The following is an 11,930-nucleotide window of genomic DNA, read 5'->3' on the forward strand; positions in this document are numbered from 1 at the left end:
ACAGGCCAAGGTCGTCTGACAGGCCTTTGTTGAACCACAAGTGGTTCCTGCTCCACTCCTGCTCTGTAATGGCGTCACTGAGAGATGGGTGCTCACTCCTCTCTACACACCCCACCACACTAATAGACATTTAAAGTATTTTCAGAATTATTTATAGAAAGTACAGTGCAGCATTCAAGACATGCTGCTACTAATGCTAAGAAGTACTAATAGTTTGTGCTAACATTGAGTTGTAAAGTATTTAAATAGTTTGAGATACGGGTGTATAAGTAGGCTTATAGTGAGACCCTTTATAATCCCCCAGTGACCTCTCTCCGCTTACCACAATAATATTATTTAAAATTCAGCGGCTGAGTTGAACCCACCCCTGGCCCCACTCTGTTTCCAATTGAGCGGTTTAACCTTGTCTGCTCTCAGGAATGCCAGGAATGTTTGGCTCAACAAAGAAGCCAACGTGAATCATTCGTCCTTAAGGGGTGCGGCGGATGCGTAGAGTTTCACATCGATTTAAACATATGCGATTTTTAATGATCCCTACAGATGAGATGTCTGTTCGTCTGTTTAAATGCAGCTAACAAGACATCTAGAAGAGTTGCCTTCCTTAAAAAGTAGGCGTCCAAAATGAGGAATAGGTATTAGATTAAAGATTAAACAAGATATGGGGGCGACAGAAAGTTTGATCTGATCCTGTGAGCGGAGGTTTGGGAGATCTTTGTTTTGGCCGTTAAAATCCTAATGAAAACCAAAGTGTTAATGTTCCACTGAGTCTGTCGTATTTTCTACTAATGTATAACCAGGATTTGGATCTGCATGTAATATTTCTACCTCTACTTCCCACCCTAGTAACAGTATCTTGGTCACATTTAACTCATTTAAGATATGTTAAAAAGTCAAGCAATTGAAAGAATTAGTGAATTATAAAAAGGGTTGTCCAGTAAGCCTGTCCAATAAGCGGTACCTCTGCGTGGATGTGGCGTGCAGCGTCCCTGTGTGGGATCTTGTACGACAGCAGCCTCCACACTGGTGTGATGTATGGACGGTGACCAGCTGCAGTCAGGAAAGGCCGGATTACATTGTTGTGATGTCATTGTTGTGAGAGCTGCATTGGCTCTTTCAACATCCTCCTCCGCTCGTACCCTGACCATCTTAACGACCCCCCCCCACCCCCCTGCCCCATGCTGGGTCGGGTCGGGTCGTTCATGCACCCCCCCCCCCCCCCCCCCCCCTCCCCCTCTCTGCGTTTGGCAGACTTCACATGTTTTGGCTACAAACTGCTGGTTAGCGATGCAACAGCTTTCCCTGCCTCACAGTGTTTCACTTCTCATTAGTGCTGGAGTTAGTTTAACATGAAATGCTATATTATTAATCTCAATACATGCGACATGATTAGTGGAGTGAATCTGAGTCATGAAGACAAACGATGCAGCTGGAGACGCGCGGTTAATGAGGTGGAGGAACGGGAGAGGGGATTCCCAGGTTCTGTAGCAGATGGGAATGCCGGTCATCTGCTATCCTACTTACAGAATTATATCCGTTCTAGTTTCCGATAACTCTCTAACTAAGTATTAACCGTTTAGTGTTCCAGAGAGTGTGATGTATGGCATGACACTTTTGGAATTGCCAATTATTCTTTCTTGTTGGGGAAGCCAGCATAAGCGATCCATTTGTGTGGCTCCGCATTAGCCGGTGAGGGGGCTGGTTCCAGCTGTTGGGGGCATCACGTCGTGAGGCCTGGGGGTATTCTGGGCCTGATGGCTTCATTAGTCGCTGTAGAGAGGGTAGACTCACTGTGTCATCACTTCTCAGAGCAGTAAAACAGAACGCATACAAAACAACATCAATCTGAAAGCCTGGTCAGTCATTTGGTATTTCAGTGTACCGTCTTTAGTGATATTTATGGATAATTATTATTATTCTAATGATAATGGTTATGACTGTGACACTCTGAAGTCTAGATTCATGACTGGAGAATATGTGCAGTAAAATGTACAACTCAGGTTCCTTGAGCTGAAACAGGTGGCGTGTGTGTGTGTTGTGTAGCTGAACACAGTGCAGTGTGTGTGTGTTGTGTAGCTAAACCCATGTGTGTGTGTTTGTTGTGTAGCTAAACCTGTGTGTGTGTGTATGTGTGTGTGTGTGTGTGTTTGTTGTGCAGCTGGACCAGGTGGCGTGTGTTTGTTGTGTAGCTAAACCCATGTGTGTGTGTGTTTGTTGTGTAGTTATACCCATGTGTGTGTGTTTGTTGTGTAACTAAACCCATGTGTGTGCGTTTGTTGTGTCGCTAAACCCATGTGTGTGTGTGTGTGTGTTTGTTGTGTAGTTAAACCCATGTGTGTGTGTGTGTTGTGTAGCTAAACCCATCTGTGTGTGTTTGTTGTGTAGTTAAACCCATGTGTGTGCGTTTGTTGTGTAGTTAAACCCATGTGTGTGCGTTTGTTGTGTAGTTAAACCCATGTGTGTGCGTTTGTTGTGTAGTTAAACCCGTGTGTGTGTGTGTGTGTGTGTGTGTGTGTGTGTGTGTGTGTGTGTGTGTGTGTGTGTGTGTGTGTGTGTGTGTGTGTGTGTGTGTGTGTGTGTGTGTGTGTGTGTGTGTGTGTGTGTGTGTGTGTGTGTGTCAGCTGCGCCGCCGGGTGGAGGAGCTGCAGCAGAGCCAGCGGGAGCGGGATGAGGCGGTGCTCCTGCAGACCGCTCTGGAGCGGAGCGTCCAGGAGCTGGAGGCCGCCGCCCAGAGCAGCGCCCACTCCAAGGAGGACAAGAACCGCCACCTCAAGCTCATGGAGGTACGACCCCTGGGGTCCTCAGGGGAGCAGGGTCTCTGTGGAGCGTTGAGGTGAACTAGAAACCACTGATGTGTAGGAAGAATGGATTTAACACAGAGGAAGTGGGTTATGTTTGTTGTCGTCAATTGAAACCGGATATTCAAGTCCCATCTCAGAGCCGCTAGGAATATAAATAATACTCTGTCTCAATCTTGGAAACCAAGAAACAATCTACACACATGAAATTATATTTAATCTGTAAAGTGGTTCTATGTGGAGGGCCCTAACCCTCTGGTCTCCTCCCTGTGACCCTAACCCTGACCTCTGGTCTCCTCCCTGTGACCCTAACCCTGACCTCTGGTCTCCTCCCTGTGACCCTAACCCTGACCTCTGGTCTCCTCCCTGTGACCCTAACCCTGACCTCTGGTCTCCTCCCTGTGACCCTAACCCTGACCTCTGGTCTCCTCCCTGTGACCCTAACCCTGACCTCTGGTCTCCTCCCTGTGACCCTAACCCTGACCTCTGGTCTCAGGAGAGGATCGTGCAGCTGGAGCAGGACCTGGACGAGGAGCGGCAGAGCGGAGACCAGCTGATGGACCGCATCGACCGCGGGCGAGACCAGGTCTGACGCTCCCCTTAACCAGACCTCACTCCCCTCCACTCTGAGGTCCATACCCCTCCATGAGGTCCATACCCCTCCATGTTGAGGTCCATACTTTCACTTCATCCTCAGGTCCTCGTTCCTCCCCAGCACTAACCCTCGCCTGCTCAGACGTCTCATTTCCACCGGCTACACAACACATTAAGTTGTGTGGTGGTGTGTGGTGGTGTGTGGTGGTGTGTGTTGGTGTGTTGGTGTGTGTTGGTGTGTGTTTTTGTGGTGGTGTGTGCGTTGGTCCGGGCTGGGCTACATCTGTGTGGATGTTCTTTGTCCTGCTCCAGAGAAAGTGCTCTACTTATTGCATTGTAAGATAATCTTGCGCAATCACGCGGGGCTGATGTCGTGCCAGTGTGGTGTCCCACCGTTGACTCACTCCAGGCCTCGGACGGGAAAAAAGATAATTTCTGCCAAGAGGTGCATGTGGTCCAATGTCTCCGGTGGGCAGTCGGCTGGGTTCAGATGAAAGCGATACTCTTCAGGGTGTTCCGTCTTATCAAAAACCGAATGCCGTGTCTACTAAGCGAGCTTGTCCCTAGCGAGGGATTACAAGCGCTACAAAAGAGGGTTTGGTCCTGTTTCATCTGTACTGCCTACAGGTTCTGGAAGACGTTGTTTTTTGGTCTTGTAAATGTGTCCCTGTTTGTGTTGTTTTAGTTTTGTGTTTGAACGATAAGATGGAAAGTGAACACACATGGCGCATATTTTCTAGAATGCTGAATTATTAATAAAGGGTACAATGTTCAATTCTGGATCTATCAAAAATACACACATTACAATGTCCAACCAAACTCAAAATGAGTACAGAGTATTAATGGAAGGGGGCCTGGACCCGGGTTCTAAGTCCTCCTCAAAGGGTTCCCCTTCTAGAAACCGCTGGCAGACAGATAAAAGTAGCATTGTGACAGAGCCATTGGTTCAGCATGAGGCTGGTGCCGGTCTCCACGGCAACAGTGGAGCGTGCGCGTGCGCGCGCGCGTGTGTGTGTGTGTGTGTGTGTGTGTGTGTGTGTGTGTGTGTGTGTGTGTGTGTGTGTGTGTGTGTGTGTGTGTGTGTGTGTGTGTGTGTGTGTGTGTGTGTGTGTGTGTGTGTGTGTGTGTGTGTGTGGGTGGTGGTGGGGGGGGGGGGGGGCAGCACACCTGCGTCTCCCTTGGCTCCAGGTGTGTCTCTCCTGTCTAAATGAGAGTAATCTCCCCTCCTCTCTCACAGAGCACATTAGTTTTGCTGTATGTTCCAGTCTGCTGATTCAGCTCCCGCAGCCCCCCGCTGCCTCCCCCGGTTATGGGGGCCATCCTTCATCAGAGCAGCCCCCTGTCAGCCGCTAATTGGCATAAAATATCACCGGCCCCGGGCCCCCGGCCCACAGAGAACCGCAGAGAACCGCCGCCGTATCGATTAGGTTCCTCCACGCCTCTCCGGCTCCTCTGCGGTGGAACCAGTTCACCGGTTCAGTCTGTGAACTGGTTCTCTGTGAAATGATTCAACGTTTGTTGATGGAAACGTTTCATTTGTTTAGTTCCTAAGTTCAGCCTTGAGGCCTTGTTATGTTTACACATCAACAATTTAAGTGTACTGTCTTGAGATGGATCTTTGCACGTTTAAAAAACGTGCAAAACGCTGAAATATTGGCGTGTTTTTCCGTCTTGACTAAAACATGTCATTAAGTATTATTATGTAAATATTTGAATATAATTACTATTATTATATTTAATAATAGTATCACACACACACGCTGTCTGAGGGTGGGGCCCTCAGACTGCGTGTGTGCGGGGCCCTGGCGGGGCCCTCAGACTGGGTGTGTGAGGGGCCCTCAGACTGCGTGTGTGTGGGGCCCTGGTGGGGCCCTCAGACTGCGTGCGGGGCCCTAGCGCTGACGGGGTCTGCGCTGTGTGACAGGTGGAGCAGATGAGGAGTGAACTCCTGCAGGAGCGCTCCAGCCGTCAGGACCTGGAGTGTGACAAGATGACTCTGGAGAGACAGGTACACACACTACACACACCGGTACACACACCGGTACACACACCACTACACACACTGGTACACACACCACTACACACACTGGTACACACACTACACACGGGTACACACACACACCGTACACACACCACTACACACACCATACACACACACCACTACACACAGCGTACACACACCGTTCACACACACCGTACACACACCGTACACACACCACTACACACACTGGTACACACACTACACACGGGTACACACACACACCATACACACACCACTACACACACCGTACACACACACCACTACACACAGCGTACACACACACACAGTACACACACCACTACACACACTGGTACACACACCGTACACACACCACTACACACACCGGTACACACACCACTACACGGATCATCCATCCATTCATTCATTCATTCATTCATTCATATATTCATCCTCTCTTGTTGTCTATTAATTTCCCTCTGAACTCATCATATCACTCTCTTTGTTTCTACCCTGAGCTCCTCCATGCACCTGAGACAAGGCATAACCTGTCTGTGTGTGTGTGTGTGTGTGTGTGTGTGTGTGTGTGTGTGTGTGTGTGTGTGTGTGTGTGTGTGTGTGTGTGTGTGTCCAGAACAAGGACCTGAGGAGCCGCGTCTCTCACCTGGAGGGCTCCCAGAAGACCAACCAGGAGGGCGTGGTCTCCCAGCTGGAGGGCCGCGTGGGGGAGCTGGAGGAGAGGCTGGAGGGGGAGGAGAGGTGAGGGGGGGCTAGAGGGGGAGGAGAGGTGAGGGGGGGTGAGGGGGAGGAGAGGTGAGGGGGGGGGGAAGAGGTGGGGGGGGGGGGGGGGAGAGGGGAGGGGGGGAGAGGTGGGAGAGGTGAGGAGGGGGAGGAGCAGTGAGGGGGGGGCTGGAGGGGGAGGAGAGGAGAGGAGAGGGGGAGGGGAGAGGACCGCTCTGTGTGGGGGGGGGGGTCTGGGATGTGTAACGGGGGGTGGTAAAACCACTGCCACAGTGGAGTGATATCAGGAGAGAAAGTCACTCCTCTCGCACTCCGCTTTCACTGCTCACTCCCCTCTCACTCTGTGAGCTCTCACTCCTCTCTCACTCCTCTCTGAGCTCTCACTCCTCACTGAGCTCTCACTCCTCTCTGAGATCTCACTCCTCTCTGAGCTCTCACTCCTCTCTGAGCTCTCACTCCTCGCTGGGCTCTCACTCCTCTCTGAGCTCTCACTCCCCTCTCTCTGAGCTCTCACTCCTCTCTGAGCTCTCACTCTACCCGGTGCCTTGTGCTCCACCCGTCAGACAGAGGTTCAGTTGTTGCTCTCTCAGCTCCTGGTGAACCGGCTGGACGCGCTCTGCAGTCTGGTCTGTTGATGACCCGTGGTTACCGTGGTTACCTGATTACTGGTGTCCTCTCATTGTTCACGTGTGATTATGTGGATGAAGACGGTTAAGACAGGGCTGTGGAAGCCTGTGTTTAGTCACTCGTCAGGCCGTCTGGCCGGCCAATGAGACGAGACGTCAGGCTGCGTCTCCGTGGGACACCTTACCAACACCTACTTAATCCAATTAAGCCCAATTAATTATATTGTGTTAAACAATTCCCTGTGTGTGTGTGTGTGTGTGTGTGTGTGTGTGTGTGTGTGTGTGTGTGTGTGTGTGTGTGTGTGTGTGTGTGTGTGTGTGTGTGTGTGTGTGTGTGTGTGTGTGTGTGTGTGTGTGTGTGTGTGTGTGTGTGCAGGGAGCGGGCTAACCTGCAGCAGGCGAACCGCCGGCTGGAGAGGAAGCTGAAGGAGATGGTGATGAGCGTAGAGGAAGAGCAGCACGGCCTACAGGACCAGAGGGACCAGGTAACACACACACACACACACACACACACCTACAAATACACACACACGCACACACACCTACAAATACACACGCACACACACACACACACACACACACACCTACAAATACACACACACGCACACACACCTACAAATACACACGCACACACACACACACATGCACACACACCTACAAATACACACACACACAGACACATTCAGAGACAGACAGACAGACAGACACACACACATTCAGAGACACACACCTACACTTACACAACAACACACCTACACACAAAAGAAAATTAGTGACATCCTTAGCTGTAGTGGGTCCCAAACCATTGTTGTGTGTGTGTGTGTGTGTGTGTGTGTCCCTGACCATCGCTGTGTGTGTGTGTGTGTGTGTGTCCCTGACCATCGCTGTGTGTGTGTGTGTCCGCTGTGTGTCTCTGACCCTCGCTGTGTGTGTGTCTGTGTGTGCCCGTCCAGCTGAACCTGCGTCTGAAGGCCCTGAAGCGGCAGATGGACGCGGCGGAGGAGGAGATGGACCGCCTGGAGCACGGCAAGAAGAAGCTGCAGCGCGAGCTGGACGAGCAGCAGGAGGTCAACGAGCAGCTGAGCACCCAGCTGAAGACACTACGCAGCGAGATGAGGTACACACACACACACACACACACACACACACACACACACACACACACACACACACACACACACACACACACACACACACACACACACACACACACACGTACACACACACACACACACGACCCAGCTGAAGACGCTACGCAGCGAGATGAGGTACACACACACTCACATGACCCAGCTGAAGGCGCTGTGAGGTACGCACGCACACACGCATTCCCACATGCACTCTCACATTCCATCTGCTGATGAGGTCCGTACACACACTCACACACACTCACACGTGCACGCACATCCCATCCGCTGATGGGAGCATCGTTGCGGTTCGAGACGGTGTGCATGTAAATATTTTGCCGTTTAGAGGGAAATCATGTGGCTGTATCCTCCTTCTCTCTCGCTCTTTCTCTTTCTCTTTCTCTCTGTCTCTGTCTCCCTAACTCACACACACTCACTTTTATCGTTCCCATTCACATAAACACACTATCTCTCTCACTCACTCACTCCCTCACTCTCTCTGCAACACACTCTCATCCAAACTGTCCGTCACACACACACACACACACACACACACACACATTCTCTCTCCCACACTCACTCTTGCTCTCTCGTCCGTTCCCCGCTCTCGTAAGGCGTAAGACCACCTCCGCTCCGCTGCTGACCGCCATGGATGATGATGACGATGACGATGATGACGTCAGCACCGACGGAGAGACCTACTTCAGCTCCTCGTCGGTGTACAAGCGCTCCTCCAGCCAGGACAACATCATGTCCACCTTTGCCTTGTGAGAAGCCCTTCTGAAACAAGCCTTTAAACATCCCGTTTATAACACAATCCAACCAACAAGGATCACAGAGTTCTGTTTCAATAAGTCGTTGGAGGAAACACAAACATGCAAAGCATCCGTCCTAATCTTTGATAAGTCAACCATTATACCTTTGAAGGAAACGTCCAGATTGGCCCGAACTCTAATGCACTGTAAATGTAGTTTCACTTTTATGTCCCTCCAAAATGTCTGAAGTTGCATACTCTAGAAATGGTTTTGATATTATCTCGCTCAAAAATTCCCATATAGATATATATTTACTTTTGTAATCAATGATGATCAACTCTGATTATATTAACAAGGGCTCGGACACTTCAGCCTGTTCAGCCAAAAACATATTTATTCAGGTTGGACTATATCAACAGGCTGTCATATTTTTTTGTTTTTGGGGGAAAGGGGATTTAAATGAGGGACTCTATTCAGCGTATTCTATTTTATATCCGATGTTCCCTATAGCTCCTTTTTACCAGGCTTGTTACTCATTTACAGTCTGAGATGTTTCAGTATTCGTTCATCATGCGTTTAATTAAAAGCGCTCTGAATATGTAATATTATATTGCAGTTGTCAATTTAGTTTTACAGACGCTTATTTTAGTTTTCTTGTGTTTTCTGTGATCTTCTTGATATCTTCAGAATCATTGTTTCAGGCTCAGACAAAATGGCTGTCATAACAAACAGCATGTGACATTTTCCTTGACACAGTGTTATTTACATATATATCAATAGATATTCTACATGCTCTTTTTTTGGTCAACATCATATGAATATGATTGTACATTGCTGTATGTTGCGCAGAATGCCTGTTATTTGTGATCTGTCTGCAGTTCCACAGAGCATCAATACACACTCTCCTGGATACACAATCCAGGAGAGTGTATTTGTATTTTTTGGACAATCAATGTTTTGCTTCTGTGGTGATTTGCACTCTGTTTCCTTGAGAGTGGATTGAGAATCCTCCCCTGTCGTTCTGTTTCTTTAGAAACATCAGCTAACTAAAATAAAGTGACCAATATCTCCTGCCTCTTTGTCTTAGTCTATATGTTATTACTGAAACTATTTTGGATCTTCATTGTACAATTAGGTAAATGGTGTAAGCTAGTTAGTGTGGTTGCAAAGCAAGCCACACTATTGTAATCTTGTTTGATCATGTTCTGAAATCATTTCTACATTTAACTCTCCAACCATTTTCCTGAAACATGTCAATATGAATCCTGTAGTTCACCACTTACATGTTAAAGGCACGTGTATATATAAGGCCTACTGTGATCTAGATAACTCCAGATACACTTCTATATATATGCACCACTAGGCTGTGATTGTGTGTTCTCACAGGAGATGTTCGTTAGAGAAAACGCTTTCCAGCTGAGCAGAAAGCTGAGCGGGGGAGTCTTATCCTGGCTGACAGCTGGAGGTCCATTGTTCTAGGGACAGGGCGCCTGTTGACTGGGTACAAATCAACCTTCTGAATGCAGGGTCTACAGGGGCTGCTCTTTGTCATGGAGCCGACAGTCAGGGCTCAGGGGGAGCAGCAAGAGTCTGTCTGTGCTTAAGACTGATCCTTCATGTTGTGTCTCCCATGACTGCTCGGCAGTGAGGATAGTATGAAGACCTAGGCATGGGTGACTATTGCAGATATTTTTATTTGGTACACAATAAAAGTACTTAAGTGAAAGAAAGTGGCTAGTCTTTGGCATGAATGACTACACCGAGGGCGTTGTTCTTCATACTTCCACAGAGCTCTTGAACAGTGGACGTTGGCTTTGAAACGTGAGAGACGCTAACGTGAACAGGGCTGGGTATCTAACGTCCAGTCGCATTCGACGCTCTGCTGCCCCCTTGTGGTAGACATGAAACGGTTTCTAAATGTACGTCTAATTATTCACAAAATATGGAATATAAATGTTCCCTATAGTTTAGATATCATATTCGGAGATAGAATTTTTTTTTTTTGAAGATCACCACCAAGCATTGGACTTATGAAGGTTAAAATCGTACACACACCAGACACACACACAGGTGTCCTTTCTGCTGGCTAAGGATTAGGTTTTATGCCGACTTTCACATGGTTTGTTTTGATACATTTCCATGCGTTCACGACATTTTATTCTCATGACATCTCAATGAGCATATTTTCATGTTTGTAAATCAACGTCAGCTATTTTATGCAAAACCAAACCCAAACAGAACAGTAAAACGTGCTAATAATGTTTCCTTACTCACACTAGGTCGTGACCGCCAACGAGTCTGTCACTCAGCAAGGTGATTGACAGACTAGATCATTTCAAGCCAGACCAAAAGTCAAACCACATACTATAGCTTCTCATGATGGCAGCACACAAGACTTGCTGTTGTAGTTGATGACAGCAGCACTAGGATTATCCTCAGTATTCTACTACTCTAGTCAACGTAAACTGAAGTCAAGATCTGTATGTCTTCACTGGACACTGACAATATGACACCTAGTGATTCATGATGCATTGAAACGTCCGTGTGTAGGTGTAGGTGAACATCTATCTGTATTAAGAAGAGTGTGTACATGTATGTGAACATCTATCTGTGTTAATAACAGTGTGTAGGTGTAGGAGAACATCTGTGTTAATAAAAGTGAGTACATGTATGTGAACATCTATCTGTGTTAATAAGAGTGTGTACATGTATGTGAACATCTATCTCTGTTAATAACAGTGTGTAGGTGTAGGAGAACATCTGTGTTAATAACAGTGTGTACATGTATGTGAACATCTATCTGTGTTAATAAGAGTGTGTACATGTATGTGAACATACTGTACGTGTTAATCACCATGTGTAGGTGAACCTGTGTGTTAATCACAGTGTGTAGGTGAACCTGTGTGTTAATCACAGTGTGTAGGTGAACCTGTGTGTTAATCAGTGTGTAGGTGAACCTGTGTGTTTACGCCCAGTGAGTTTCAACACATGTGATTCCATACACTGGAAATCTGGTCCTTCCTGTCGGACCAGCTGAGTGAAAACCCGGCTGGTGGAATGGAGTTCCTCCAACACACGATGCAGAGCGAGATTAGGATCAGCGGCGGACCTCATCCTAACAATAGGACGACTTGATGAGCGTAATAACAGGCAGCTCTCGGCCTAACGAGCCTTTGATTGGTCAACATCGGGTCTGGACGGAGGCCAGCGTGTGGAGGATTACAAGTCCATAACCTCACCCCGTTTGTTTGATATTTAGTCACTTATTAACCACGGAGACCAATGGCCCGCAA

The 11,930-nt window shown here is 48.1% G+C and overlaps 1 protein-coding gene across 1 annotated transcript in view; it reads left to right on the forward strand.

The window, feature by feature from the left end:
- The window catches only part of cgnl1 (cingulin-like 1), a 28,245-nt gene extending 18,535 nt beyond the window's left edge, over positions 1-9,710 (forward strand). Inside the window, exons 13-19 of the mRNA XM_084475993.1 lie at positions 2,619-2,780; positions 3,292-3,381; positions 5,314-5,397; positions 6,023-6,147; positions 7,132-7,240; positions 7,709-7,872; positions 8,497-9,710. Coding sequence (XP_084332119.1) covers positions 2,619-2,780; positions 3,292-3,381; positions 5,314-5,397; positions 6,023-6,147; positions 7,132-7,240; positions 7,709-7,872; positions 8,497-8,653 — 891 coding nt within the window. The 3' untranslated portion in view covers positions 8,654-9,710. The remainder of the gene's footprint in view (positions 1-2,618; positions 2,781-3,291; positions 3,382-5,313; positions 5,398-6,022; positions 6,148-7,131; positions 7,241-7,708; positions 7,873-8,496) is intronic.
- The last annotated feature ends 2,220 nt before the right edge of the window (positions 9,711-11,930 follow it).

The sequence above is a fragment of the Micromesistius poutassou genome, assembly GCF_964030765.1.
Source record: "Micromesistius poutassou genome assembly, chromosome: 12".
Taxonomy (NCBI): Eukaryota; Metazoa; Chordata; class Actinopteri; order Gadiformes; family Gadidae; genus Micromesistius; species Micromesistius poutassou.